This window comes from Pipistrellus kuhlii, unplaced genomic scaffold, assembly GCF_014108245.1.
Source record: "Pipistrellus kuhlii isolate mPipKuh1 unplaced genomic scaffold, mPipKuh1.p scaffold_m20_p_4, whole genome shotgun sequence".
Lineage (NCBI taxonomy): Eukaryota > Metazoa > Chordata > Mammalia > Chiroptera > Vespertilionidae > Pipistrellus > Pipistrellus kuhlii.
This window is the reverse complement of record NW_023425540.1, coordinates 36,827,598-36,854,909: the sequence shown is the minus strand read 5'-3', so window position 1 is coordinate 36,854,909 and position 27,312 is coordinate 36,827,598. Positions and strand designations below refer to the sequence as shown.

Sequence of the window (27,312 nt, the reverse complement as noted above, 5' to 3'; positions counted from 1 at the left end):
TGTGCCCGCAACCAAGGTACATGCCCCTGACCGGAATTGAACCCGGGACCCTTCAGTCCCCAAGCCGACGCTCTATCCACTGAGCCAAACCGGTTTCGGCTATATATGTCTTTTATGTATACTTTCCTCTGGATAAATTCCTAGAAGTGGACTTGTTTTATCAATGGGTTTACATGTTTTTAAAGGTGTATTTCCAAATTTGGAGGGATTATATCACTTTATACTAGAATATCGTAGTGTGGGAGTGTGCTGATTCCCTTTTCTTTTATTAGCATTTGGGTATTTTCCTGTTTTATAATCTTTCCCGTTAGTAAGTCGGTCAGTAGTATCTCATTGCTCTTGAATGTTTTTTTTATTATTAAGGGAACATCTTTTCTTAATGTTTACTCACCATTTATATTTCTTGTTTTGCCAGTTCAGAACCTTTGCCTATTTTTTTCTGCTGAAGTATTTATCTTGATCTTAGTGATTTCTAAGAACTCCTTATGTATCAAATATAATAAACCTATTTTGCCTTAGTTGGAGTGTTATCCTGTACACCGAAATGTTTCAGGTTCAATTCCTGGTTGGGGCACATGTGGGAGGCAAACGATCAGTGTTTCTCACATGATATTTCTTTCTCTCCCTCTCTCCTTCCTCTCAAAAAAATAAAAAATAAAAATAAAATAAATCAATGAAAAACACACAAACGTATCCTTGGGTAAAGATTTAAAAACAAAAATAAAAATCCCACCTATTTTGACATCTAAGTCGCAAATTTCCCCCATCTTTTTAAAATATATATTTTATTGATTTTGTACAGAGAGGAAGGGAGAGAGATAGAGAGTTAGAAACATCAATGAGAGAGAGTCATCGATCAGCTGCCTCTTGCACACCCCCTACTGGGGATATACCCACAACCAAGGTACATGCCCTTGACCGGAATCGAACCCGGGACCTTTCAGTCCCCAAGCCTACACTCTATCCATTGAGCCAAACCGGTTTCGGCTCCCCCATCTTTTTGTCATTTAAATGTGTTGGTTTTTTTTTTCTAGGCAGATATTAACTCAGATGCCTTTCCCCAACCCCCACCCTGCCTCCTTTAGAGCCTTTTACTACATATTAATAAAAAGTATTCATTTTAGTTTTCTTCATTCCTTTAAGTATCTTCAATATTTTTAAAAATATATATTTTATTGATTTTTCACAGAGAGGAAGGGAGAGGGCTAGAGAACTAGAAACATTGATGAGAGAGATACATCGACCGGTTGCCTCCTGCACACCTGCCACTTGGGATGTGCTCGCAAACAAGGTATATGCCCTTGACCGGAATCGAACCTTGGACCTTTCAGTCCACAGACCAACGCTCTATCCATTGAGCCAAACCAGTTTCAGCTATCTTCAATATTTTAATCTCTTTGTAACTTATTTTGGTGTGAAACAATAGAAGTAATATATCTTATATATGGCTCTGTACCAAGTTCTTGGCACAGAGCTTCTAAAACTTACAATTTTCTAAGTCAGTGGTTGGCAAACTGCGGCTGGAGAGCCACATGCGGCTCTTTAGCCTGTTGAGTGTGGCTCTTCCACAAAATACCATGTGCAGGCGCACACCTACAGTGCGATTGAAACTTCGGGCCCATGTGCAGAAATCGTTTTTTGGCTCTCAAAAGAAATTTCCATCGTTGTACTGTTGATATTTGGCTCTGTTGACTAATTAGTTTGCTGACCACTGTCCTAAGTGATAAGAGTACAATGAGCATCTTTTGCTTTAATATTTCCTGACATAGAGTACTGATCTCTTGGAATTTCCTGGGTGATGGCAGTATCTTTTGTTCTGATGAGGCCACTCTTTCTTGGTGGGCTCCTGGATGGGCCTGGTTACCAGAAAAACCAACCCATGATAAGAAGCTTGGAATTTTCTATTCCCCGGTTTTCCAAAGAGGGGAGAGGGGCTGGAAATGGAGTTAATAATTGATCTTGCCTACATGATGAAGCTTTCATAGAAATGCCAACAGTATGGGATTCAGAGAGTGTCCAGATTGCTGAACCTGTGGAGGTGCTGGGGGAGTGGTATGCTTGGAGGGCATGGAAGCTCATAGCCCTTCCCACTTACCTTGCCTGTTCATCTCCATCTAGATGTTCATCTGTATCTTTTATCATATTCTTTTATAATATGCTAGAGGCCTGGTGCATGAAATTCGTGCACAGATAGGGTCCCTAGGCCTGGCCAGTGATCGGGCTGGCTGGGACCTTCCTTCATTCTGCGCTGTCTCCTGTGGTCAGCGCATGTCAGAGTGAGTGGTCAAACTCCTGGTCGATCAAACTCCTGAGGGGATGATTTGCATATTAGCCTTTGATTCTATAGGATTGGTAATAAGTAAGCTGTTTTCCTGAGTTCTGTGAGCTGCTTCAGCAAATTAGTTGAACTTGAGTAGGGGTTATGAGAACCTTTGATTTATAGCTGACCGGTCAGAAGCACAGATAACAACTTGGAGTTGTTATTATTGGCATCTGAAGTGTGTGTGTGGAGACTGAGCTCTCAACCTGTGACATCTGATACTGTCTCCAGATAGATAGTGTCAGAATTAAGTTAAATTGTAGGCCACCTTGCTGTTGTCATAGAATTACTTGGTGTGGGAAAAACCCACATATCTGATGTCAGAGGTGTTATGAGTGCGGTAGTAGTGTGAAGTTAAAGGAAACACATAGGAGAAGTATAGAATTTCTAAATCAACATAATCCAAAGTAAGGTTCTTTTGTTTTTATTCCCCAAATACTTAACCAAATGTTCTAGTATGAGGTATTTCTTTTTCACTAATTGAAACACAATCATTACCATGTACTAAGTAGGTAAACTTGAGTCTGTTTCTGGTCTTTCTGTTCTGTAATATTAATTGTCCTGTTTGGCTCATCTAGGTACCTTATTGTTCTTATTGTGGTTTTGTAGAGCATTATTTTAAAAAATACATATTTTATTAATTTCAGAGAGGAAGGGAAAGGGAGATAGAACCATTGATCGGCTGACACCTGCACACTCCCTATTGGGGATCAAGCCCGCAACCTGGGCATATTCTCTTGACCGGAATCCAATCTGGGACCCTTCAATCCACAGGCCAATGCTCTATCCATTTAGCCAAACTAGCTAGGGCTTTGTAAAGCATTATTACTAGGCAGTCCATTTATTTTTATCTGTTGGTAAAATGATCAATAATGAGCTCTATATGAACTCTGCCTAGATCTGAGTTTTGTGACTGGATCCCATGTTGGAGAGCTGATCATCTGGGATATCCTGGACTGGACCATGCAGGCCTGTGAACACAACTTCTGGGACCCATTCCCACAGTTGGACACTCAGCAAGAAATAAAACTCTGTCAAAAACCAAATGACATTTCTATTCATCATTTGACATGGGATGAAGAGGTAAGAAAAATCAAGAAAGTATCTATAAAGTTTCCTTTTTAAATAAACCCTGTTTCTAATTTTAAAAAATCTATTTTATTTTTTATAGAGAGGAAGGGAGAGGGAGAGAGAGTTAGAAACATCGATGAGAGAGAAATATCAATCAGCTACCTCTTGCACACTCCTTACTGGGGATGTGCCTGCAACCAAGGTACATGCCCTTGACCAGAATCGAACCTGGGACTCTTGAGTCCGAAGGCTGACTATCCACTGAGCCAAACCAATTAGGGTGCTGTTTCTAATTTTTTAAATTTAATCTATTACCCATGTTCAAGTTCTGCTTTAAAATGTCCTGATATTGTTTAAAGATTGTACCACTTGCATTAAAAAACAAAACATTTTAATCTTATTTTCTATAAGGCAAGGAAGTGATTAAATGGCCATATATTTAAAAACTCTATTGAAATTTTGGGTTGGATTAAATAATTCCACAGGATTGAGAATAATGATTTTAATCGTTTTAAGAAATACTTTGGGAAAATAATCTTTTTTAAAATTCTGGTGCATTTCTTAGAGAAGTAAAGAAAATAAAAATATCGAAGAGTTTTTTCTTTTCGTCTCCTAGCATCCTTTAGGCCTTGGAGATGGTAATCTTGAAGTACTTTACATCTTTTTTGCAGTAAGAGATGAATAGCACTAGATTAATGAATCCTGGCTCAGAAAATGTATTTAAAGGGGCATTTGCATTCCTTACGATTACATTTAAGAATAAATGTAATCGTAAGGAATGTTTAGCCCTGGCAGGCATGGCTCAATGGTCAAAGTGTGGGCCTGTGCACTGGAGGCTCACTGTTTTGATCTTGACCCCCTGACCCCCCACCGCGCACCAGGGCACTTGTGGGAGGCAACCAATCTCTCACATTGATGTTTCTCTACCATTATCACACATGGGGAATACCCCACCCCACCCCCCATGTCCCTCAGCTCTAAAACTCAATGGAAAAAATATCTTCGAATGAGGATTAACAACAAAAATGTTTAAGAGTTTACCTTTGAAGAGAGAAAATTTTATTTCACTGTATTTTGAAGCTTGCTGTCAAACAAGCTTACAACAAAATAGCATACTTATAAAATCGCATATATATCAACATATGTGTAACTCCATCTTTTGGAGAAAAAATCCACATTATTAACTTCTGCACCTAGTAATTTTGCTCACATTTTGCAGAGAAAAGAAACTAAAGAATTTTCCCAAGGGTATTGTGTTATCTGAGTGAATATTTAGCTTGTATATCAGCCTCTTCTGCTGCAGAGCTAATCTACTAGCCCTTTTTCTAGCTGTTATCCTCTATAATAAAAGTCTAGTGTGCAAATTGTCTAAACAGCAGAACAACCAGTCGCTATGATGCACACTGACCACCAGGGGGCAGATGCTCAATGCGGGAGCATGCCTAGTGGCCAGTGCGTTCCCACAGCCAGAAGCCAGGCTCATATCTGGCGAGTGCAGCAGCGGTGGCAAGAGCCTCTTCTACCTTCACGGCAGCACTAAGAATGTCCGACTGATAGCTTAGGCCTGCTCCCTGTGGGCTAAACTGTCAGTTGGACATCCCCTGAGGACTCCTAGACTGTGAGAGGGTGCAGGCTGGGGACCCCCCACTACCAGTGCACAAATTTTGTGCACTGGGCCTCTAGTATTTCAATAAGAAGAAAGTGATGCTTAGTGGTGTAATATATAGAGCTTTCTCTGTATTTGCAGTTTTGTCCTTCTGCCTTCTAAATGCTGAGCTTTCCTTCATGATTTGAAATGTTTGAACTTCAGAGGGCAGCACAGTAATATGGGATGAAGGCTAGGAATAGAGGAAGGTAACTGATTTTCTGATGTCACACTGGGGCTGGAAATCTATTACACTAGGAAGTGGTAAACACTAGTTTTATGCCCATTTCTGAATTTCCCCTCCAGAATGTATTTGTTGCAGTTGGAAGGGGTTTATACGTGTATAACCTTCAAATGAAGCGTGTGATTGCCTGCCAGAAAACTGCCCATGACTCCAGGGTCCTGCACATTGCCAAGCTTCCAAACAGGTACAAGTTCCCATCTGCTTTGCAACAGATGAGAGAAATTCACAGTTCCTAGAGCTACCAGTGTAATTTCTCAAGTGGCAAAGTTGCCTGGCTTTGTGACTTGACCTGCTATATGCTTTTGGAAATGGATAATACCATGTGGCTGTCTCTAATAAAAGAGTTTGTGGCAATGTATTACAAAACTCACAAGAAGCAAGGTTCAGATGAATTACATTGAATCTCATAAAAAGCACTACTTTAAAATATGGCATTTTTTTTAAAAGGTAAAAGATTTTTGGGTGTTTACTAAGTGCTAATTCTTCTTTTTTATATTTTTCCATAAACACATCTTTTTGTTGTTTGTTTACAGCCAGAATCAAATGGAAACCTCCTGTTGTCAAAGGTTACTTTTCCTCTCAGTAAATTTGGCTGCTGATTTTTTAGGGAGAAAATTATATGAAGAGAATAGTATTATTTTCTCTGCAGGTTATTTTCAGAGTTAGAGGCACCCTGAGCAGAGATATAGTGAGAGGAGGACAAGGGACTGCTGCTCAGGATATTAAGAAAGTGTAATTCGTACCCTGTTTTCCTGAATGCATTTTAAAAAACGAAGATGGAATATTTATAACATTTGAGCCAATGTAACAATCTAACGTGCGTCTTTCCTGAAGAGTGCTTTTACTTTGCATTGAGAAAGCCATGTTAAATTGTGGTTTTTATCAGCTCCTGCCAAGAGCTGAATAAAAGCAATTGAGGGCTCCACTGATTCCTTTCACTGCAAATTTAGCATTGGCCCTCCATAATGCTCTATCTTTTTATCACTGATTTTCTGTTCTGACAGGCAGTTAATCTCATGCTCAGAAGATGGCAGTGTACGCATTTGGGAGTTACGAGAAAAACAGCAAATTGCAGCTGAATCTGTACCAACAGGTGTGTATCTTCTCTCAAAAAGGCAGTCTATCTTTTTTTTCTCATATGAAAGACAGAGGAAAGGCAGTTATGTATAACCACAAGAAATAGGCATGTCTATATTAAGCATATGGTAATTGGGATTTAGGAGTCATATCTTAAAATTGTTTTAATATAGAATTGCCTCTTTATTTCTATCCAAGTTAGGGTTTTCTTGTTTTGAGGAGAAACTTATTTTCTAGTAATTGATCAAATGGCCTATTGAAGTAATTATTCATTTATATTGTTTATAATTGTGTCTGATACACAGTTTGTATGGTCAGATGTTAAAGTGTTCTTTCAGACTTGAGGCATTATATCATTAACATTGAACTCTGTTTTTGAAAAACACACATTTATGCTTATATCATAATCTCATGAACTCAACTTTCAGGTGTTTGGTTTATAAAACAAAATCCTGGTTAATTAGCAACTTTTGCATGAGAAATCAGATGCTGGAGTTTCTTCTGGTTATCTGAAGTCATATTATTTTGGACAGTCATGTTCCTTTTGGTCAGCCCTTGTTGATAGATCTGAATTGTGACTTTTTTGGGGGGGACAGGGAGCTCCTCCATCCAGGCCTTTTTACTTCTCTTTTATTCCCAGTGTCTGTCTTTTTCTCACATCAATACACCTTCACCAGTGGGTGATTAGGGGCAAAAAGAGATATTAGCAACATACCTGGTGCAGGAGGCAACCAGTTGATGTGTCTCTCCCATCAGTGTTTCTCTGTCTCTACCAATCTCTTCCATTCTCTCTTAAAAAAAAAAAAAAAAAAAAGGAAAAATATCCTTGGATGAGGATTTAAAAAAAAAAATCACAGAAGGTCTTTGCATCTAAATTTTGTTTTTCTAATCTTATATTACTATTATAGGCCCAGTGCACGAAATTCTTGCACAGGTAGGGTCCCTAGGCCTGGCTGGCAATCAGGGCTGATCTGTAGGGTGACTGTCAGGGTGATTGGGGCCCCTGTTCACACCAGCCTTGGCTGGCCTGATGCTGCCCCCTAGCCAGCCCTGTTCTCCCATCGGTGCTGCCTATCACCTGTCACCTTCCTTTTCGGGGTGACTGGTGAGGTGATCAGGTGGCCCCTGCTCACTCCTGCCTTGGCTGCCTTGGTGCTGCCCACTCGCCGGCCCTGCCCCCTGCCACCACTGCCGGTTGGGGCCTGTGGGCTGTGGGCAGCTCTTGCGTTGAGCATCTTGCCCCCTGGTGTGGTCAGTATGTGTCATAGCAACAGGTCATTCTGCCAGTCATTCCACCATTTGGTTGGTTTGCATACTAGGGTTTTAGATAGATCATAAGAGCACAGTAATTTTGAAAATGCCTGAATTGATTGTGTTTCTCTAGGTTTTTTTAACATGTGGGGATTTGGAAGAGTGAACAAACAAGCCAGCCAACCTGTTAAAAAGCAACAAGAAAATGCCACTTCATTTTTACTGGAACTTATTGGAGATTTGATTGGACACTCTTCATCTGTAGAGGTATTGTTTTTAATCTTTCTTATCTAATAAAATAGTAATTGCAAATTAACTATCACTATGCTACATCCACAGCCACACCGACCAGCCAATCAGAGCAAATATGCAAATTAACCCCAACCAAGATGACTGTGGGCACAGAGAGCAGGAGGGAGGCTTGGGTTTCCCTGGCAATGGAGGAAGCCAAACTTTCCACACACCCTGGCGGGCCCAGGCCTCCACTCAAGGGTACAAAGTTTCAATTAGAGCAGCTATTTTCAATCTATTTTTTTCCAGTCTGACAAAAAAATAGATATCATTTTGATTCATTTACACCAGATAGTTATTGTTTTGTTTGCTATTGTCAATATAAGGGAAAAGATATCAGTGCCCCTGACTAAAAAAATAGTCAGGTAGTGCATGTTTTAAAAATAGTTGCAGCACACCAGTTGAATATCACTGCTCTAAATAATGGGCTTAATTACCATTATTTATGAGATGAAGATAGCTGACAGTAAGGACAATGTGAACAATGTTGAATATATAACAGTAGTAAATAGAGGATTGTGGAAAGAGAGAGAGAGAGAGAGGGAGAGGGAGGATGGATTGCGGGGAGAGAGAGAGAGAGAGAGAGAGAGAGAGAGAGAGAGAGATAGATATTGAGATTTAGCCTTACAGTCATATTCATGACTACAGTGCTGTTTTACCTCCCTTTGAAGGATCATAATTTGTCAGCTTTAATAAAACCCAGGTTCTTGATTATTATTATGCATACATGAAAATATTAGTTGAGAATTACAAAATGCATACAATTCTAACTTGTGGTAATCCAAATACATTAATATTTTTTATAGGCACCATTGCCTATAATGAAGGAATAAGAATAATCAATATAAATAGATGATTGGAACTGGTAATAGTGTGATAGCAGTATAAACAAGGCCCCAAATAATGACTTTATTAAATTGTTCTTCCTGTTTCATAGCCAGGGAGAAACAAATTACTTCTCATTTGAAAGTGCATTTATGCTTAGGAGCAGAATTACCACACATTTAATGGGAGCATTTCTTGCATTTCAGGCACTACACTAGACAGTGGAGTTTACAAGGAGATATAAAACTGTAATACTTGCCCTTTGGATCTTATACTTTAGTAGTGAGAAAGGAGACAGACCTAGTAAGCTGTTAATCTAGGCTTCTTGTGTGGACTCAGATTCATAGCAGACAGTGGAGAGTCAGGAATGAGAAGAAAATGATTAGTGAAAGATAGGGGACTTGAGTTGAACCTTAAAAGTTAGGTAGGACTGATGCTCCCAGATATTGGGTAATCATCTTTGCTTTCCTCTAGCAAGTAGTCCAGTTATTTTGTTGTTTAACTTTGTCTTCATTAGCTTGGGTATATGGGAGAGGTAAAGATGGAATGTGGTAGACAAAAGGACAAAAATAGGAACTATTTGGAGGCGATGAAAAGATTTGCCAGAGCATTGGGATTCTGTGGACATGGGCTGGCATAGGAGATGAAGCCTGGGAAAGTAGTTTTGGGTTAGATTATGAATACCCTTGAACCGTGGTCGGCAAACGGCGGCTTGCGTGCCACATGCGGCTCTTTGGACTCTTGAGTGTGACTCTTCCACAAAGTACCATGGCCTGGGCGAGTCCGTTTTGAAGAAGTGGCATTAGAAGAAGTTTTAAGTTTAAAAAATTTGACTCTCAAAAGAAATTTCAATTGTTGTACTGTTAATATTGGCTCTGTTGACTAATGAGTTTGCCCACCACTGCGTCCTTGAATGTAAGGCTGAGGAGATTGGACTTTCTTTTTAAAATAGTAGGAATCCATTAAAAGTTTCACACGTATTGTTCAGTGGTGGAGGGAACCTTCAAAGTTGCACAGTTGTCATAATATACAAATGTAAATTTCTTAAGAATTTTCCTGAAAGTATTGATACTTAAAAGCTTTTTTTTAAAAAAACAAAAAAACAAAAACTGTATCTCTGGCTTCACTCAGTATCAGAGAGACTAGATTTTCTATCTCCTGAATTTTCTCATTCCTTTTATTATATTTTCATCTATACTCTGTAATCCAACCCCTGTGTGCTCTTTTTCATGTCCCAAGGAATTTTGTTCCAATGTTAACTCCTATATAAACAGCTGAGGCCTCATCCTGCTATCTTCAAAATGTAGAAGTTATTTCAAAAAAAATTCTTGTCCTCTTGTGTTCTTTAATGTTATTTTTATCCTTTATTTCATTCTTTCCTTGGAGGAGTTCATCCTTTTCATGACTTCATTCCTGTCCTCTCTCCACTCCATAGTAATCATGCTGCCTTCTCAGCAACATTCCCTTTTCCTATCCTGAATTTCCAGCCTATTCATTCATTTGGTATGACCTTCCCTTTATTTGGATAGGTTTATGTTTTTGAAACTTTCTCTGACATTTTCATTTACTATTGACCTATGTCCTCTTTCTCTGAATTTCTGTGACAAATTATAATCTGAACTACTTATTATATATTAATAGTACCTTATCACACAGTCTTTGGTGCCCTAATTGTTTCAGCAACTGAATTGAACTTTCTTGAAGGTAAGGACTATACGCATATAGACAATAAATGCTTATGTATGGATAGGATTATATCTTGTTTCATTTACAGATCTAAAGCCAGTATTTATCTTAGAGAATTCAGACTTTTTTTGGTAGCCATTCGTGTATAAATAAAGAGGCAAGTATAAGTGATTAAGTAAAATAGATCTTACAGGACTTCTGACAAAATATAAAAACTAGTACTTGAAGAAAATAATATGGTAAAATACAGAAGATACTCTGGGAATTAATGTATATTATAAAAATAGCTGTAATAGTTCTGTAGTTGGGCATTATTAAAGTTCTAATTATTAAAATATTAGATATTGGTCTAGTACTTATATTTTTAGCACTTATATATTTCTATGTGACTATAATCAACACTTAAAATTTCTCATGGAAAATGATATGGAGTCTTACATTCAGATCTAAAGACATCTCCAAGGTACACATTTTACAAACACACGTGTTGCTTTAATTTGGCTATGTCTCTTTTCTTTGAAGTTCCTGTACTCAGTAGTTTTAAATTTCTTTACAGATGTTTCTATACTTTGAAGATCATGGACTAGTGACATGCTCCGCTGATCATCTCATTATTTTATGGAAAAATGGAGAACGTGAATCTGGATTGCGCAGTTTAAAATTATTTCAAAAATTAGAGGAAAATGGTGACTTGTATCTTCCTGCCTAGTTTAAGGAATTTAGAATACATGTGCATGAACTTGAACTTCAAATACAGTGTAATACTCTGAAAACCATTAACCTGTACTCACTTAAATGTGTAATGTACTTTTTTCTTGTTACTTTATAAAATTTTGATTTGTTTGAATTCTTTTTTTGTGGGGGCAAACCAGCAACAAGTTGCTTCTGACGTGTGAGTATATCCACCAAAGAATATACCACAAGTATTTTAGCAGTGAATTTTCAAAAGGTGAAGTTTTCAGATCACAATACAAGTATCTGTTGATACAGAATTAAAGTATACCATAATGTCCTTACAATTTAAAAATTTATGTTTTAGAAAATTTTACACCAGAAATTATGAGTTTGTGATAAATGAGTATAGTACTCAGAACCTCTTTCTTTGTTTAGTATAATTTTATTACATTCAATTCTTATCATTAGATTTTTAAAAAGATGCATATAGTTTCTTTCATTTAGTCTTTGGATTTTGAAATACCTTTGTTCTCCAAAATGAATAGCTTACATATCCTTTTTTATTTCTTTAAAATTTTATTTAAGGAAATAAATATACATGATAATTATAGGTGTTTTGGGAGGAAAAACCCACTGAAGAAGAGGTAGGATGTAGCATAACTTGAATGTAAACCTTGAGCTCTCCCGAGAACTTTCTTCCCGTAAGAAATGGAGAGTGCATAATTGCACATGTGCTGTTGACGTGGTGAGTGCTGTTCACGAGGTTCAAACAGAACAGTAAAGTTGTGGTATTAACTAGAAGTTCTTTATTCCTTGGTTATCATTAGAGCCCATTTGATTAAGAATCCTTGTGATTAATTTAAATATATCCCTTCTCCTATAAATTCCTTTCATCTTTAATAACTAATTATCAAGGTTCTATAGAGCAAATTTGAATCTCTGATGCCAACTAATTTGTTAAATGATTTTTATATTTTTAGTTCTAGCTACTAAAGTTCCTATTAACTCAAATCAGTAGGAATCTTATGAGGATGTATTTTTCTTCCCAGTGTGAATTGGCCTGAAGAGAGCTGTTCGCTAGATTGGTGCTACACTAGCTGCTGCCCTCATACATGCCAGGGGTGAGAGCTGTGTGAGGAAAGTGTTCCAGTCAGAAACGACAGTCCAAAGTGCCTGGTTCATCTTACCATTGACTCAAAAATGAAATGCTTGAGACAGGCTTCATTTAGTTTCTTGCAGTGGCCACTGAGATTTAATCATCTTCATCACCCACCGGCTTTATATCAGAGCACTCTTTCTCCCTTTTGGTACTAAAGAATAAAAATTAAGAAGTGTTCCACACATTAAAAATGGGTGAGTTTAGTATTGGAGTTATTTTTAAATTTAAACTGTTGGTGAAAGAATTCTAGTAAAGTAAGTGCAAGGTGGACGGATATGTCAGAAGACTGATCCTTCTCAAAGAAAATTTTCTGCAGATTTATTTGTTCATTACACACACACTCTTGATGGAATCTTTATAAATTGTTTTTGCTAGTTTTTATTTTTGACAGTTGCTTTCACAACTGCGTCCAAAGACCAGAAGACTAAGGTTATCTATGCCAGACCAGTGCCATAATGTTCTGAATGAGAAACCTGAGGCCCAGAGAGGTAAGGCCTTACAATGTGTTAGCTCTGTTCCCTTATCAAAATTGAGTGGCATTAAAGACAAATCAAAGATAAAGATTTATATGACTACCATGTAAGAAAAAGCAAGTAATCAGTTGTTTTAATTTATAATAAAAATGGCTTTATGGAGAAATATATTAAAATCTGTTACCCCATTACAGAATAGAACATGAATGTTATCCAACAACTTGTTATTTGTGGAGTTGTAGAAATAGCTTTCTAATCTTTTATCCTGAAGTTGGAGCATCCCAGCAACAGGCAGACATGCATTCTGGTCTGAGTGCATCAGATGTTTGTTCAGTTTGGTTAAATATCTCAGAATCATTTTTAGTCTTTAATTTACTCCATTACTAGCTAGTGGTTTTTCTTTGGAAATTTTACATTAGGAGTTTGTAAAATTGTCTTCTTTAATGGTTTATGACATATTTGTTGAATTATATGAGAAACTCATCATTTTAACTGCTTTATTTCCTAATCTGTTCTGGGTTAGTAATTTGTGAAAGTATTCTTGAATAGAATGGAGTGATACAAACCACAGGTGAGTTTTGGGAGAAAATACTGCCAGGGCAAATTGATCTATTAGATACTCTAGTTAGTTTTCTGCCATAAAAAACTGTCTAGAGCAGTGGTTCTCAACCTTCCTAATGCCGCGACCCTTTAATACAGTTCCTCATGTTGTGGTGACCCCCCAACCATAAAATTATTTTCGTTGCTACTTCATAATTAATTTCGCGACCTGCTGCTGTAGAGCTTAAGACTGTCGGAAAACACAGATATTTACATTACGATTCATTAACAGTGGCAAAATTAGTTATGAATTAGCAACGAAAATAATTTTATGGTTGGGGGGTCACCACAACATGAGGAACTGTATTAAAGGGTCGCGGCATTAGGAAGGTTGAGAACCCCTGGTCTACAGGGAAGCCTCAAACCCACTGACTGGACTTGTTTTTTGCTTTCATGAATGCCCTAATTTAGAAGAATACATTTATGTACATTTTTTTCCATCTTAGTTTTTGGTGTTATTTTAGTTGCAACTATGTAGTGTGCCTTATTAACCTCATTCTCTCGTTGTATTCATAGCACAATCAAGAGCCTAAACTTTGGAGTATCCCTTTCATTTCTCTTCAAGTGAGGTTCTGATTGAACAGGTAAGGCTTGTTCTTTGCCTACAAGACTCTTGAAGGCAAGCAAATTTTAAATTGCAAGTAAAGAATGATTTAAATTGTAGGGTTATTTGTTCTGGTGCAGATAACCTAACTTTGGTTGTTGTTTAGTAGTAGTAATAATATGACCTCTCTGTATTAGATAGGATTGCATTTTCCTAAATTCATATAGCTCGCCTCAATACAATGTTTTAGTAAACAACTCAGGATAGGAGGCAATTATAGTAGTTTATATCCATCTGAAAGACCACATCACATTTCTAATAAAATGACTATTTGGAAGAATGCATTATTTAGGTAGCAACTCAGAAGATTACACAATAGTAGATTACATACACTGATAAAGAGCAGAACTATAATGAAGCTTTAGTACCTGGCAGTTATAAAGAATTTGACATTCCACTGAATAAGCTGCAATTGAAAATGTGATGCAGCTGATGTCAGGAAAAGATTGTCCTTGGCGCAAGCAAGCTTCTGAAGCCTAGGCAAATTACCTAGCTCCTTAAATGGGATTCTGATACCCTGAATTCTGAAAACAAAGTATATGACTCATGAAATAAAGGACACTAAACTGAAATAAAGGACACTAAACTGAAATTTTGAAGTTATGAAAAATTTAGGTTAAAAAGGAGATAAAAAATAGCTGTTGGAAATGAAAAATGGCTGTAAGATTTTAGTTACAAGTATCTCACAAAAACATTTTCCTAATGCAGCATTATAATACAACGCTAGCTGCTGTCCTGACTAAGCAAGTTTTCTTATCTAAAATAATTTAGATACACTTCTTTGCATGGAATTGTCATATATGTTTCAATTTTTGTTATAAAACATTAAAAAAATATTGGCACATTATGTAATGATAAGACATTTTTTCCCCCATGTACTAATTCCAAGTTTTCTGCATTCCAATTTTCATTTGAAAAAAGTATCTACTGATTCAGTTAATTCAGTCTCTGTTTATATCTCTTAAAAAATGCAGCATGAGTACAAAGAATTTGGAAGAAAAATGAAGATATTTTGTTTACTGAGTTTATAATACATAGAGAAGGGTTGACTGATAAAAGGAAAAATATTCAAGTCTGACTTCATGTAGATCACAGAAAGTTGTGAAAAGAGCTGTATAAAAATATGCACTTGTGCTTTAGAAGCTTTATCATACAATTAATAATATTTACTGTTTCCTCATGTCTATTTTCAATATATTTACACATCTTGCAATATTTTTACATCATTAAAGGAAAATGGCATGATTGCAAATACAGATAGGTTAAAAACATATGAACCTTGAAACTTCCCAAATCCCCTCCCAAATATATACACAGAGATGGTACATGATACAACATACTTGGTTGATTTATATCCAGAAAATTTAGATTGATTTCATAAAAATTTTCAACAGCAAATGTATAGAAATTTTTTCTTTTTAAAAAAAAGCTTGTCCCAGGGCATTCAGATTTAATGGCTTTTATATAATACTATAGTGCCTTGTGACTGCCTCTATTAACCAGAAATAAGGGGATCTCATAGAGTCCCCCAAAACAGAATGTCACTCCCTTCCCCATCATGGATGGCTTTCTGTTAAGATGAATTAATTCCTTTTATAGGAGAGAGGGATATAGGCAGCTGCTACCAGACTCGAAGGCACTCATCAGGCCAAGGCTGGGTTCTAACTTGGGTGTCATAACGTCAATCAGAAGAAACACTTAGCCAGTGAAGCTAACTTGTTTATCAATAATTTGGTCCTAGTTCATTTTATATATAGTTTTTCTTAGATAGTATGAATCCACCAGACTGAAGCTCTTGTGGAAAATAGTCAAGCTAAAACAGTGATGGTGATTTTTATGGTAAGATATGAGCTGAACTCTATCTAAGCTACTTGGTCACCATCCAGGGAGATGGGCTCAGAGACACCAAGTCTGTGCTGTGTATGTCCTTCTAGTTACAGTCATTCATCTCCATGGTTGATGAGTGCACACAGGGTGACAGCATGGCAAATTTGCCATGGGTTTGTTCTGTCACTGATTTTATAAAGAACATTTTTTTTTCATGGAGCATAACTTTGTAAAAATAAAATCTGGGGACTTGATTCCAAGTCAAATATTAAACATTAGCTCCTTGACCTACACTTGTCATTTTCATTATAAAGGAAAGTCTCTTGTTTACACTACTGTGATTCACATGCCCTTGACAGAAAGAGGTCCCCTTCTCTGTCTTGGCTTTAGCTGTCAGATGGAAGCCTCAGACTTTTGCACTTCAGGTCATCTAATGTCTTCCAGTGTTTGTAGTTATTGGCCAAATGTTGCATCAGTGCTGGCAGATGTGCAAAGGCTGCAAGGACATAAAAGAACCAAAAGAAGCCTGTTAAGTTAGATCCAGGGCTCTGTGGGACAAATTTGGGATCAGAATTGCAGAAGTGCCCTAGTTTAGACCTCAGGCTGCACATGAACACACAGCATTAGTTTCTGAAATATAAATAGGTCCTTTTAATTAAAAACTGAAAAGCCATTACCAAAATTACTCTATGATTTAGAGTACACTTAATACATTTTGTGTTCTTACTGAAGTTTTTTTCCAATGATAGAATAAAACTGCTTTAAGCTTTAGGAGAGGTCCTTGAAAGAGGTAAAGACTTATTTGTCCAATACTCATTGAGTCTTTTTTATACTAGCACCCCACCATACCTGGCCATAGGCAGCTGACTTTTAAAAAAAATACACACAACATTTCATTTATACCTTTAGGCCCAGTCTATGTTGTTAACGGTAATCATCATAAAGGATAATATTTAGTGTAGATGACAAAACAGGAAGTATCTTACCATCCCAAGCATCGAACATGTCTGTTATGAAGTAGTCAATGAAGGAAATTTGTGACTTGGGAATGCTACAGGTATTCCGGTCAAACACTGGCATCACCACAGGCAGTCCCTGTCTCTTCTCTTCATCAGTCTGGAAGACATAACACTCAGGGCTCTAGGGCACATACTGACGGTCACAGTGCACTCTAGTGCCTCAAACACCCTGTGAAAATAGGCTTAGCAAGGTCCTGGGACATATGTAAGTCAGTTACCTGATGAGATGCAGTAAATAAATTCAGATCTTCTGACTTTCAAGTCTCTTATGCTATACCGGCCCCCCCTCCCCCGAAGCATTGATCGTCTTGGGGTTCATACCCCCATTTCTGAGGTCTATTTTCACTACAAAGCAAGGTCAAGACTATTTTCAAAGTAATCTGAATAATACAACTTGACATTTACACTGAGAGTACAGAAGTAATGATGGGTAAAACTGCTGATACCTTAACATAATTGTACCACCAGTCATTGTATTATTCACTGTCACCTGCTTGCAGTTTAAAAAGAAAGCCAGTTTCACTTAAAAACATCCTCACTGAAGCAGTAAGAATTAATCTTTCTAAATTTGGGCCTTTGACTTACATCTTTTTAATACTGTGTGACAAAATACTCAAAGCCCTTGTGCTGCACTCCACACGATGCTGGTTGTCTTGTGGAAAAGCACACATGCATTCCAGCTGAACCAGCCTTTTTTCCTCTGGGAAAACTCTTTTACTCGAAAGAGTGACTGACAAGCTATGTTTGTGTACCAGATTTGGGTATTGGTCAGGCAGTTCGCTCAAGGTACGTGTACATCTGAGTATTTTGCACATTGGCATATGTGTTTATATGTGTAAGGTGTAATTCACTGAGCTGAATATTAAGATCCACATTACCTGGAGATGTGTTGAGCCCCAGGCCAGCAGATTGGAGCCTCATTTGTAACTTTTGATTTTTAGGTCACACTGTCTTGTGAACAGTAGTGCATTCCTTTTTGGGAAAAGGACACCCAAACAAGGAGCTACATTAGAGAACTCTAAGCGGTTCTTTGCCATTTCCCGTTCACACACTTGGAGAATAACTAGGAGTAAGAGTTCAGGCCCTCTCTGTGGGTCCATTAACCACCTCCAAGCAGCTGTGGACTCTGCATTTCAGGTTAGTCGGTCCAGATGCCGTGAAATATCCATTGTTGTTCAAAGATTAGTTGGGTGTTTTTTCCTGTTCTTTCTGGCAAGCCCAGAACTGCCTGTCCTACTTTCCTTCAATTCAGGGGCTCTCTTCCCAGCCTTGAAGGTTGCAGCTAGCTTACTGGGTCCTCAGCTGGCTAGTCCCCTCACTGGCCCTTTCAGATGTCATCAGCTCGTCATTAACAGCTGATGTACCTCAGAGGTACTAGTACCTTACACCCATGGAGACTCTCCCCCTGCATTACTTGTAGCTACCCTGTTTCCCCGAAAATAAGACAGTGTCTTATATTAATTTTTTCTCCCAAAGTTGCGCTAGGTCTTATTTTCGGAGGATGTCTTATTTTCGGGGAAACACGGTACAAGTGCGTTTGTCTTCTTGCCACACGTACACACACATCAGTCCTCAGAGCCTCTTCCCTGGAAGGAGGCTTATATTTCAGATGGCATCTTGTACTGCCAAAGTGAACTAGATGTTGTTGCTCTCCTTACATAAAAATTATGATTTTCCCCCTCCTTACTAATTTTGCTCATAATGCTTTGTTCTCTTAGAACGTCCTTTCTTATTTCCACATTTCTAAATCCTTAACAACAAAACAGCTCTAACATCATTCCACAAAGCCCCTCTTTTATCTAGGGGAAAAAAATCTTTCTGAATTAGCACTTAACATAGACCTCCCTTAGGTCCACACAATAGCTTAAAAAAATCTCTATTTCTACATCTTTCCTCTACTACATGATGAGCTACCCATGGCTTGTGTCTGTTTTCCCCATAATGTACTATGGTGATAACCTAGTAAATGAATGATTTTCCCTTTTTTTTTTTTTTTTTTTTAAGTTCAGGATCTTACAATTTGAAGATGAAAAAAGGTACTTCCAAAGGCTAAGTTTATTTCTCCTCCCCAGAGAGACTTTGGTTGGTGACCAGCCACATCAGTCTCTTGAGGGAGCCAGAGGTTCCTTCCAGGGAGGAGTCATGAGCTAAGTGGCAGTGAGAATCCCTGGAGTGCTGTACCGCCAGACCGTTCCAGGAGAGAGGAAACGCTCCCCGACTGTGGCCAGGTACCTGTGCGAAGTACTCCTCAGAGATCCTCCCGGCCCATTCGATGCACAGGTCCAGGGGGCGGCATGGGTTGGCCACATCGGCACACTTAATCATCATGCGCTTGATCAGGATTTGGTTCTCAGGGAAGTTCTTCCCAATAGGGTTACATTCACAGTCGCTGCCCTCAATCTGGAAAACAGTGCCGGATGAGGATTAGTTCAAGATGATGGTGGGTCCACAAGGGCTAACTGACCAGGCATTAGATGGCCTCACTAGGGCACACGGAGGCACGACTGACTCAGAGAAGGCCGTTTTCTTATCAGTAATTCCATATATAATACTCTGATATATTCTTAACCCTCAAGCAACATAAAAACTTAAGAGTGTACAAGGTCAACATTCCTGTCACTACTCACCTACTCCCCCACTTCCATCCTCTTCCCAGAGGGGACTGCTATATGCAGATTTGTTTTGTTTTTAGTAATTCGGTTTGTAATCTTAAAGGAGAAGAGCTTTTCTCCCAGTGTTACCAGGAAATGTGTAAAAGCAAAATTTTTTTTTAATAAATTAAAGATGGGGTAAGAACACGTGTGACCCTTCAATTATTTCTTCACTTTCTTCTAGTTATACCTTCCAGCTCCATCCCTCTACTACTCACCACTTCTTCCTACTTTTTCTTTCTTTCTCTTAGTGGATGTGTCCACGTATGCTTTCCTGGCTGCTCTTCTGATTGGGTAGTTCAGAGTGTGAACTATATAAGCTTTGGGGGTTCTAGGAGCAAAAGGTGGGCCAGGGTATGTTTAACATGTTTAAAAAGACTGATCATACATGTTAGTGGTTATGAACTAAACGGCTAGGTCCATGAGTAGGCTTACATTAATGCAACAACACACCTGTTATATGCAAAGTCTGGAAGATTGATAGCTATTCTCTACCTTCAAAGATACCATTGAATTAATTGTGTGAGAACAGTTAATTACCTCTCTAGAGCTCTGCCAAGCTGAAGGACGGCATGACATTTAAGGTTTTTTTGTTTGTATTGTTTTGAGACTGGGCCTATTTATTAGACCATCAATGGGCAGAATTATGTTCTGAAGGTTCTGGTTTTTATTACTTAGCATTGGGAAGATACTGTAATAAATCTTACTTGGATAGATGACCTTCCCAACACTAAATTCTATGATTCTCTATAATTTTCCCTCCTAAATCACCAGATCCTCCCGCCGTCCCTGTAAGTCCTCTGTGGAAGGAGAGACCCTGGCAGTGTGCTGTGGAACCGCTGAGACATGGGACACAGGTGAGGTGGACACTGTCCTTCGATCCAGGCTGTTCTGTGGTAGGGTCTTACACACGTAGTCTCCTGATTGTCCAGTTACTTTTAAGACATCCACTATCCACATATGCAACCTCTCCTGCTCAACAGGAGTGAGCAAAAAGCTTTTCTAACTTTAAAATGAGATAAACTGCCCACCCCATAAACAAGAGATGTGAACTTTCTATCCATGTTCCCCAATCTCAAGTTTATAGGGGCTTTAACACAGGTCCAAGGTACATCAGTAAATTTTAGAGGAAAAACAACTTGGGCTTTTGTTTGCAACTAGTCACTTCCAATTGGGCTGTATGTAGTCTTTAGGTACTGATGTGCTTTTAATGCAAACCAGCAGGAATAGAGATCTTTACAACACCCGACATTGAGGTCTACAGGTCAAAGCACAGAATTGGAAAGGGCATGGATCTCTTAAATAGAACCATTTATGCTGGTGTGCTGCTGGCAGGCGCCTTCCATCCTATCCTTTGGGTCTACCTCCTTTTGTTGCCGCTGGTTTTATCCGGGACCTTCCTTAAAGGAGCTCGGAGTTGCTCTGGACACTGTCAATCTATTCTTGACCCCAAGGAAAACAAGTGGTCAGTACTTTCAGCTCTTTCTTACCAACTTCAAGCAAATAACCATGTTGCATTCGAGAGAGAGAGAGAAAAGACTCTAATAGAAATATACTCTGATGTATCTTATTACATGAGAAATGCTTACCTCAGCTGCCATTGGTTTGTTGATGCTGTTCACAAACTTGTTCACATGTTCGAAGTGTTTTGTCATCTCAGTTGCTAAAACCATGTCAATAATAGCCTGGCGCAGTGTTCGATAATGGTTCCTAAAATAACCAGAAGACAGAGAGCCCTGTTCACATCATGTCCCGAATTAGAACTGTCCTGCTACGGTTTCATCTCACTTCCCACAATTTAGGAGGGAGCTGGGCACAGAGTTAAGAAATGACTGCAAATCACAATAGTTTACCTGCTCATCTTCCCATGAAACCAGGACTTGCTGACACTGTTCCATTTTCCCCAATGACAGTTGACCCTTCCTCATGTGACTTATGAGTGAATATATACACCTGTCATATGGTAGACACTTATTTTACAAGGTGATTCCTTTGTACCTTATCTTGGTAACATCAAACAGTGAGGTCAAGGTGGAAGGAAATGACAAGTCCCTTCCCTACAAGGCTGGTACAGCACCTTAGGAGCTGCCCTAGGGCGTGCAGTGCAGACACCATGATCCTTAGTATAGAGGGCTTTGGTCCTGTCCAAAACGTCCACACCTCAGAAATGTCCTTGGGTTCAGATAGCCCATAGCACGTATTAGGCTTTTGGTTTATAGGATTAATATGTAAAAAACACAATTAATACAGGTTTTATTGATCTAATAATTGTATACTGACTGTATTGCTAATAATTACATTTCTTGCACCAGTCATGACACATAGGGTTAGGTAGATGGTTTGAAATTTGAATATTAGTGGACAGCAGGATCTATATTAACTATTCACATTTTGGACAGGACCAAGTTTCAAGGATCTTTGGGTGTAGATCACATATCACCATGAATGTTTTGGACAGGACCAAATGCCATTCAACTCTGAATTATTTCTTTCTGCAATGGCATTATAAGAAGGTTTTCTCATTAATAAGTAATCCTCTGAATTACAATTAGAAGTTGAATAGCAATCCTGCCCCAAATTACTGTCCAGTTCCTTCCACCTTGCAGCTGAAAAAAATTGGCTGTTGGAAAGAATTCTTTCTGTGAAAGTTTTAACAACAACCCTTGAGGCTGATGAGTGGGCTTGAGGCCTCGGTGAGCTCTGTGCTCTCTGCCCTCTCCCAGGAGCCTGCTCCCCAGTCTGGCTGGTGTTCTGTGGGAAACAAACAGAGCCTGACTGCAGGGCTGTGACAGGCAGGAGGAATTGCTCCTATCTGTTCACACTTGGCCAACTCTCCCCAGAAGAGAGGACAAACAATTAGGGGAAACCTGTCCAGTGCCTGGGCTCCAGCAGCCCTGCTGGGACCGGTAGATACTGTCTCCTCGTGAGTTAGGATTTTAAGTGGCCAAGGATTGAGCCGGGGAAAGACAGGGAAGGATACATTTTCCTTGAGTTACACAAAAGACAGATGTCCTCCTGCAAGGGTAAAAACATCTATTATAGTTATTAGTACTGTAGTCAGTATTCACAGAATTGCTGTGTATAAAACATTTTCATGAACTCATTGAAATGAGATTTAAAAAGATGAAAGCAGCCTGAAAAGTACAATTAAGTTTATAAAGGCAAGGTTATTATTTTACTATCTGACACAATGGTACAAAGTGTCCTTACTTCCCCTTCTCCTGCCCCTAAGAGGAAGCTAAGTACTAGAGAAGTTAGGGGAAACTGGGTATCCTACTTACACTTCACAAACCTGAGCACAGGAGCCCAAGTACAGCCTACCTGTCAATGTTCTTGAAGATGTTGCATTTGCTGTCCTTGACCGTCAGCTGGAAGGCCAGGGCCGTGTGGTGGCTCTCCAAGACGGCCGTGTCGTTGTAGAGCACAGCAAGCTCACTGCCTGCGTTGCAGAGGAAAGAGTTGGTTCTTCCTGGGTGGTCCACATCATGGACGGTGGCAGCAATCAGCGCTGCCACCTCATCCAGCTGGTCCAGGCTTCCCTGGGGTGAGGGGAGGCAAGGTTGAGCATTACCCACTGGATGTAGGAGACTTACTCATCCTTGTCTCTCGGGAGGGGCAGATTTGGGGAGTTGGGATTAGAAGAATGTTCTCCCCAGTCCACGGAGCCTTCTCTGACTTCCTCGAAGCTGAGAGACTGTCTACTCAGCACATTGCATCACCTTGCTGGGCTGTGCATTATTTGGAGGGATAAAATGGATATCTAATTCCTCCTCCCCCCCCCCCCCACCCGAATCCATTCACTCCTGATCTTCTGTAGGAAGAAGGCAAACAGGCCTCTTCAATGCCTGCCATGTGGTATTGCCATGATTCTCTCCCAGGAGTGGCAGAGCAGAAAGTGGCCCATAACCACAGATATTACTCATTTTATTTGCATACTTCTGAAGAGAGTGTGGCAGTAAATGGCACAGATATAACACAGCTCTACTGATAAAGGTAAAATGATTAGAACCAAGCAGTACAAGAGGATCAAGAGTGAGCAGAATTTTCCCAGGAAAACTGAGGTGAAGCGAGGGGCGGAGGGGGGGGCAGGGGGGGGAGGGAGGAGGAGACACACTCTTGCTATTAAAGACAAAATACAGCTCTGAGCTGGCAGGTGGTAAAGGCCAAAAGGGTAGCCCTCTTTCTAAAGCTCTCATTATTAAAGAACATGAAGCAGAGATCGGGGGATACAAATGCTTTCTCAGTTCACAGCTTTAGGAGAGAGTTATCAAATGGGCTGTTGTTTTATAAGACATTGTCCTTTATGAATTCATTCATTTGATAATCACTTATTGGATGCTGACTGGGTGCAGATTGGCCAGAATGGACTCCCTTCCAGATCAGCCTCTGAACAGATCCTTGTCTGAAGTTATTCACTCACATAGAAGACCAAAAGGGACATGGTTATCCTGACTTCCCACTGCAGTGTGCCAGGAAACTGGTAAGTGGGGAGCAGACAGAGTCCATCACGAATTGAAGGGCATATCTATGGCGGGGCTGAGATTGTGGAGCTGTGTCACAATGACATTAAGAATTTTAGCTTTAGCCGAAACCGGTTTGGCTCAGTGGTAGAGCATTGGTCTGCGGACTGAAAGGGCCCGGGTTCGATTCTGGTCAAGGGCATGTACATTGGTTGTGGGCACATCCCCAGTAGGGGGGTGTGCAAGAGGCAGCTGGTCAATGTTTCTCTCTCATCGACGTTTCTAGCTCTCTATTTCTCTCCCTTTCTCTCTGTAAAAAATCAATAAAATATATTAAAAATTTTTTTAGCTTTAATGTATAAAGAAGTTAGGGGCAACAGATGACGTGGGAATTTGGTAAAAACATTTTTTCCTGACTCTGTCAGTGGCAGCAGTTCTGGCGGAAGAGGCCTCGGATAAATCTCACTCGAAGCTCCTCACATGGATTAAGCAGTGGGCTGCTGACTCAGCCTCTGCACTCAGGAGCCCCTTCCAGCCCAATTCTCCACGGTTCCTAAACTCTGATTCTCTGGCAGGGGTGACAGAATTAGAAAATGTCTTTTGAATGGTAAGATTATTACTAGTCTTAGACTTGTTTCTGTTGCTATTTGAGAAATTCAACTAGAGTCTGAATGCATTAGAACTCTCAATGTAAACAAAAATTCTTATTTTAGGGGAGGGAGATAATAAAGTGACTAAGCATTCCCTAATTTATCAAGCATTTAATCTGTACTTTTCTAGAGTGGTTCTGCTTACTTGAGGTTCATCTTTAACTCAAGACTGCAGTAGCTATAGATCACTTGGTTTTGGAGTTATGCCTTAGGCCCTGTCCTCAGTGGGCAGTGGGGACCTCAGCTGTACAATACCCTGCAGTGTAAAACTGAGAACAAGAACCTGGAGTGGGGATCTGGAGGTTATCTTAGCTCCTCAAAGGTGCTATGAAAACAGGCCATATCACCTCTGATCACACTTTTTTCTAAAGTAGGAGACAAGCCGAGACAGGTTTGGCTCAGTGGATAGAGCGTCAGCCTGCAGACTGAAAGGTCCCAGGTTCGATTCCGGGCAGGGTATGTGCCTGGGTTGTGGGCATATCTCCAGTGGGGGGTGTGCAAGAGGCAGCTGATTGATGATTCTCTCATCGATGTTTCTAACTCTCTATTTCTCTCCTTTCCTCTCTGTAAAAAATCAATCAATCAAATGAATAAATAAAGTAGGATATGAAAATCTTCAAAAGCTTCATTCTTGGAACACATTCTTTACATTCTTGCTGAAGAAAGCGAATACCAGGATTTGGCAAAACAGAAGAAAATACCCCTCTACCTATCTCACTACCATGCTTCTCCCTAAGTATCAGGCCTTTGAGCTTATATATATCTATATATAATGTCAGGCATTTGCAGATTGATACAAATTTCAGTGTCTATACAGCCCTTCTACCAGGGGTATCCACAGTCTAAGCTTCAGTTTTGATTGTAGCAAAGGAATTAAAAGCTTCATTGTGCCAATGGTGATAGGAAGGAGGGAAGATGGGGATCTCTTGCCAGCTGTACATGGGGTGTACATAGGGCTACCCTGCACATCAGCACTTGTACACAATAGTCTTGGCTTCTAAGTAAGACAAGGGGACATGGAACTCAGTCAGAATTACACAGTTATTAATATAGGATATACATATACATTCCTACACCACACACACATGTATGCAAATGTGCAGTCCTAAAAGAGCTCATTACTATCTGGGTCATAATTTACCAATGGCCAAATTCCGATCCTAAAACTTAACCGCTAGACCTAGTAACCATTTGCTACAATAATTAAATATTGCCCTCTAAGTAATTATTACAAATTAAACACTTGGAGAATGATTGGCTAGGCATGTAGAGGGCTCAATAGTGGCATAATAGTCATTTTAGGCATTTGGGGAAGGGGAGGGCTATGAGAAAAGGCTATGTCTTTACAACACCAAATGGCCAATTTTGTAGTAAAAGAAAAATAAATTGTCTAGGTAGGAAACTAGATCATGATATTAAAGTTCTACCTTCACTCTCTCCTTTCCCAGGAAGAAGGCGGTGGCGTGCAGGACATCCGCGGCATGGGTGGAGTTGTGGTAAGCATTGGAGGAGTGGTAGTTGGCTTCAATCACTTGGAGCCAAGCCCGAAGAGTCGTTTCAGAACAGCGTAAAAATTCACACACTCCAAACCGGGAAAAGACCTTTAAGCCCAGGTAAACCAATGGCCTGGAAAAAAGGAAGACAAACCCTGAGTCACTGTATTCACTGGTCCAGAAACTGCTTGCGTTGATGATACTGAGGAATGGAGGCACTTTTCTTCTGATGCTTATTCCACATGCATCAGGGCATAAAAACATCTCCTCCTCACTGGCCACTTCTTGCAACTAAGTGCCTCAACGGTGGTCAGTCTGAATGACTTCCAGATTATCGCTAAGTCATATGCTCTTCAGTGGCTCTGACAGCCAAGAAAGGTCCCTGGAAGTTCCTCCCCATCTCCACTTCCACATCAGCTCTGTACTTCCTTTATGTCCCCTGGAGCAGTTACTGAGCCTAAGGACAAGAGGAATGGCTTGTGTGATCTCAGCGAAGTCCTATCATATGTATATTTACAGGTGTGAGGCATTCACATCCACACCCCTGGAAGAAATAGCCTCCTACTATAGAAGAGGACTTTCTGAGTCCCTAGGATGAATAAAAAGAACTCTCCAGTACACTCAAACTCATTTTGTAAGATGGGGCTTCAAATCGGGGGCTGAGAATGCTTGGAGCTCTTGCCTCATTAGCACAAAGAAATGACCTGTGTACATGTGAAAAGGACTCAGCATTTCCTCATCCGGGGTCATCACCAGGCTGATCCCACACCTCACCCACTAATACTCCCTCCATAAAGGAGCTCGCTCAGGGGCCATCGTCTCTGCTCTGCGATACTCCTCCAGGACAGCACGAAAGGAACAGACTGCAAGGGCTGTGTCTCCCTCAAAGTTTCCAATGTGGAGTCTTGAGCTTGGCCATTAGTCCTCTCTGCCAGCAGCCAGAGAAGCTACATACCTTTTATGTGTAACAGCTTCCAACTCAAAGATGTTGAACTCCCAACTTTCCTCATTATCAAGTAATTGAGCGATACACGGGGGGACATCATTGATGGTTATTGGCATTGCAAGGTGACTGTGACTCTGGTGCACATCTGAGCAAACAGATGGGGTGGCGAAGGAGGAGGGAGAGGGTTAATGGTGGAGTCCTGGGCGCCCTTGAGCATCTGCTGTCTTTATCTGCTGCTATAAAGAGAAAGCCTTAAACTCCAAGGGTAGGAAGATGCTCACTTCAGGGCTCTTCTCTTACATTATGAAATTCCAAGGCCCCCAAATAGAAAAACAGTTCAGTTTA

General features: G+C 39.8%; 2 protein-coding genes and 1 long non-coding RNA gene across 7 annotated transcripts in view; 2 read left to right on the top strand and 1 right to left on the bottom strand.

Annotated features, from left to right (window-relative positions):
* WDR41 (WD repeat domain 41) overlaps nucleotides 1–11,257 on the top strand; it is a 32,338-nt gene extending 21,081 nt beyond the window's left edge. For both annotated transcript variants that reach the window (XM_036409596.2, XM_036409595.2), the window contains 5 exons: nucleotides 3,219–3,403; nucleotides 5,343–5,464; nucleotides 6,285–6,373; nucleotides 7,742–7,875; nucleotides 10,967–11,257. In XM_036409596.2, coding sequence (XP_036265489.1) covers nucleotides 3,219–3,403; nucleotides 5,343–5,464; nucleotides 6,285–6,373; nucleotides 7,742–7,875; nucleotides 10,967–11,119 — 683 coding nt within the window. In that variant the 3' untranslated portion in view covers nucleotides 11,120–11,257. The remainder of the gene's footprint in view (nucleotides 1–3,218; nucleotides 3,404–5,342; nucleotides 5,465–6,284; nucleotides 6,374–7,741; nucleotides 7,876–10,966) is intronic.
* A 2,318-nt stretch (nucleotides 11,258–13,575) lies between these two features.
* On the top strand, nucleotides 13,576–26,982 carry LOC123651207. The gene is made up of 7 exons (XR_006739755.1): nucleotides 13,576–13,901; nucleotides 17,709–17,904; nucleotides 18,840–18,995; nucleotides 20,193–20,275; nucleotides 23,771–23,898; nucleotides 25,977–26,141; nucleotides 26,541–26,982. It is a non-coding gene; the product is annotated as an uncharacterized LOC123651207 (long non-coding RNA).
* Nucleotides 14,126–27,312, bottom strand: part of PDE8B (phosphodiesterase 8B) — a 182,940-nt gene continuing 169,753 nt past the window's right edge. For all 4 annotated transcript variants that reach the window (XM_036409585.2, XM_036409586.2, XM_036409591.2 and 1 more), the window contains 7 exons: nucleotides 26,977–27,112; nucleotides 25,956–26,154; nucleotides 22,740–22,957; nucleotides 21,008–21,128; nucleotides 19,000–19,167; nucleotides 16,735–16,864; nucleotides 14,126–16,244 (listed from right to left, as the gene is read on the bottom strand). In XM_036409585.2, the coding sequence (XP_036265478.1) occupies nucleotides 16,135–16,244; nucleotides 16,735–16,864; nucleotides 19,000–19,167; nucleotides 21,008–21,128; nucleotides 22,740–22,957; nucleotides 25,956–26,154; nucleotides 26,977–27,112 (1,082 nt within the window). In that variant the 3' untranslated portion in view covers nucleotides 14,126–16,134. The remainder of the gene's footprint in view (nucleotides 16,245–16,734; nucleotides 16,865–18,999; nucleotides 19,168–21,007; nucleotides 21,129–22,739; nucleotides 22,958–25,955; nucleotides 26,155–26,976; nucleotides 27,113–27,312) is intronic.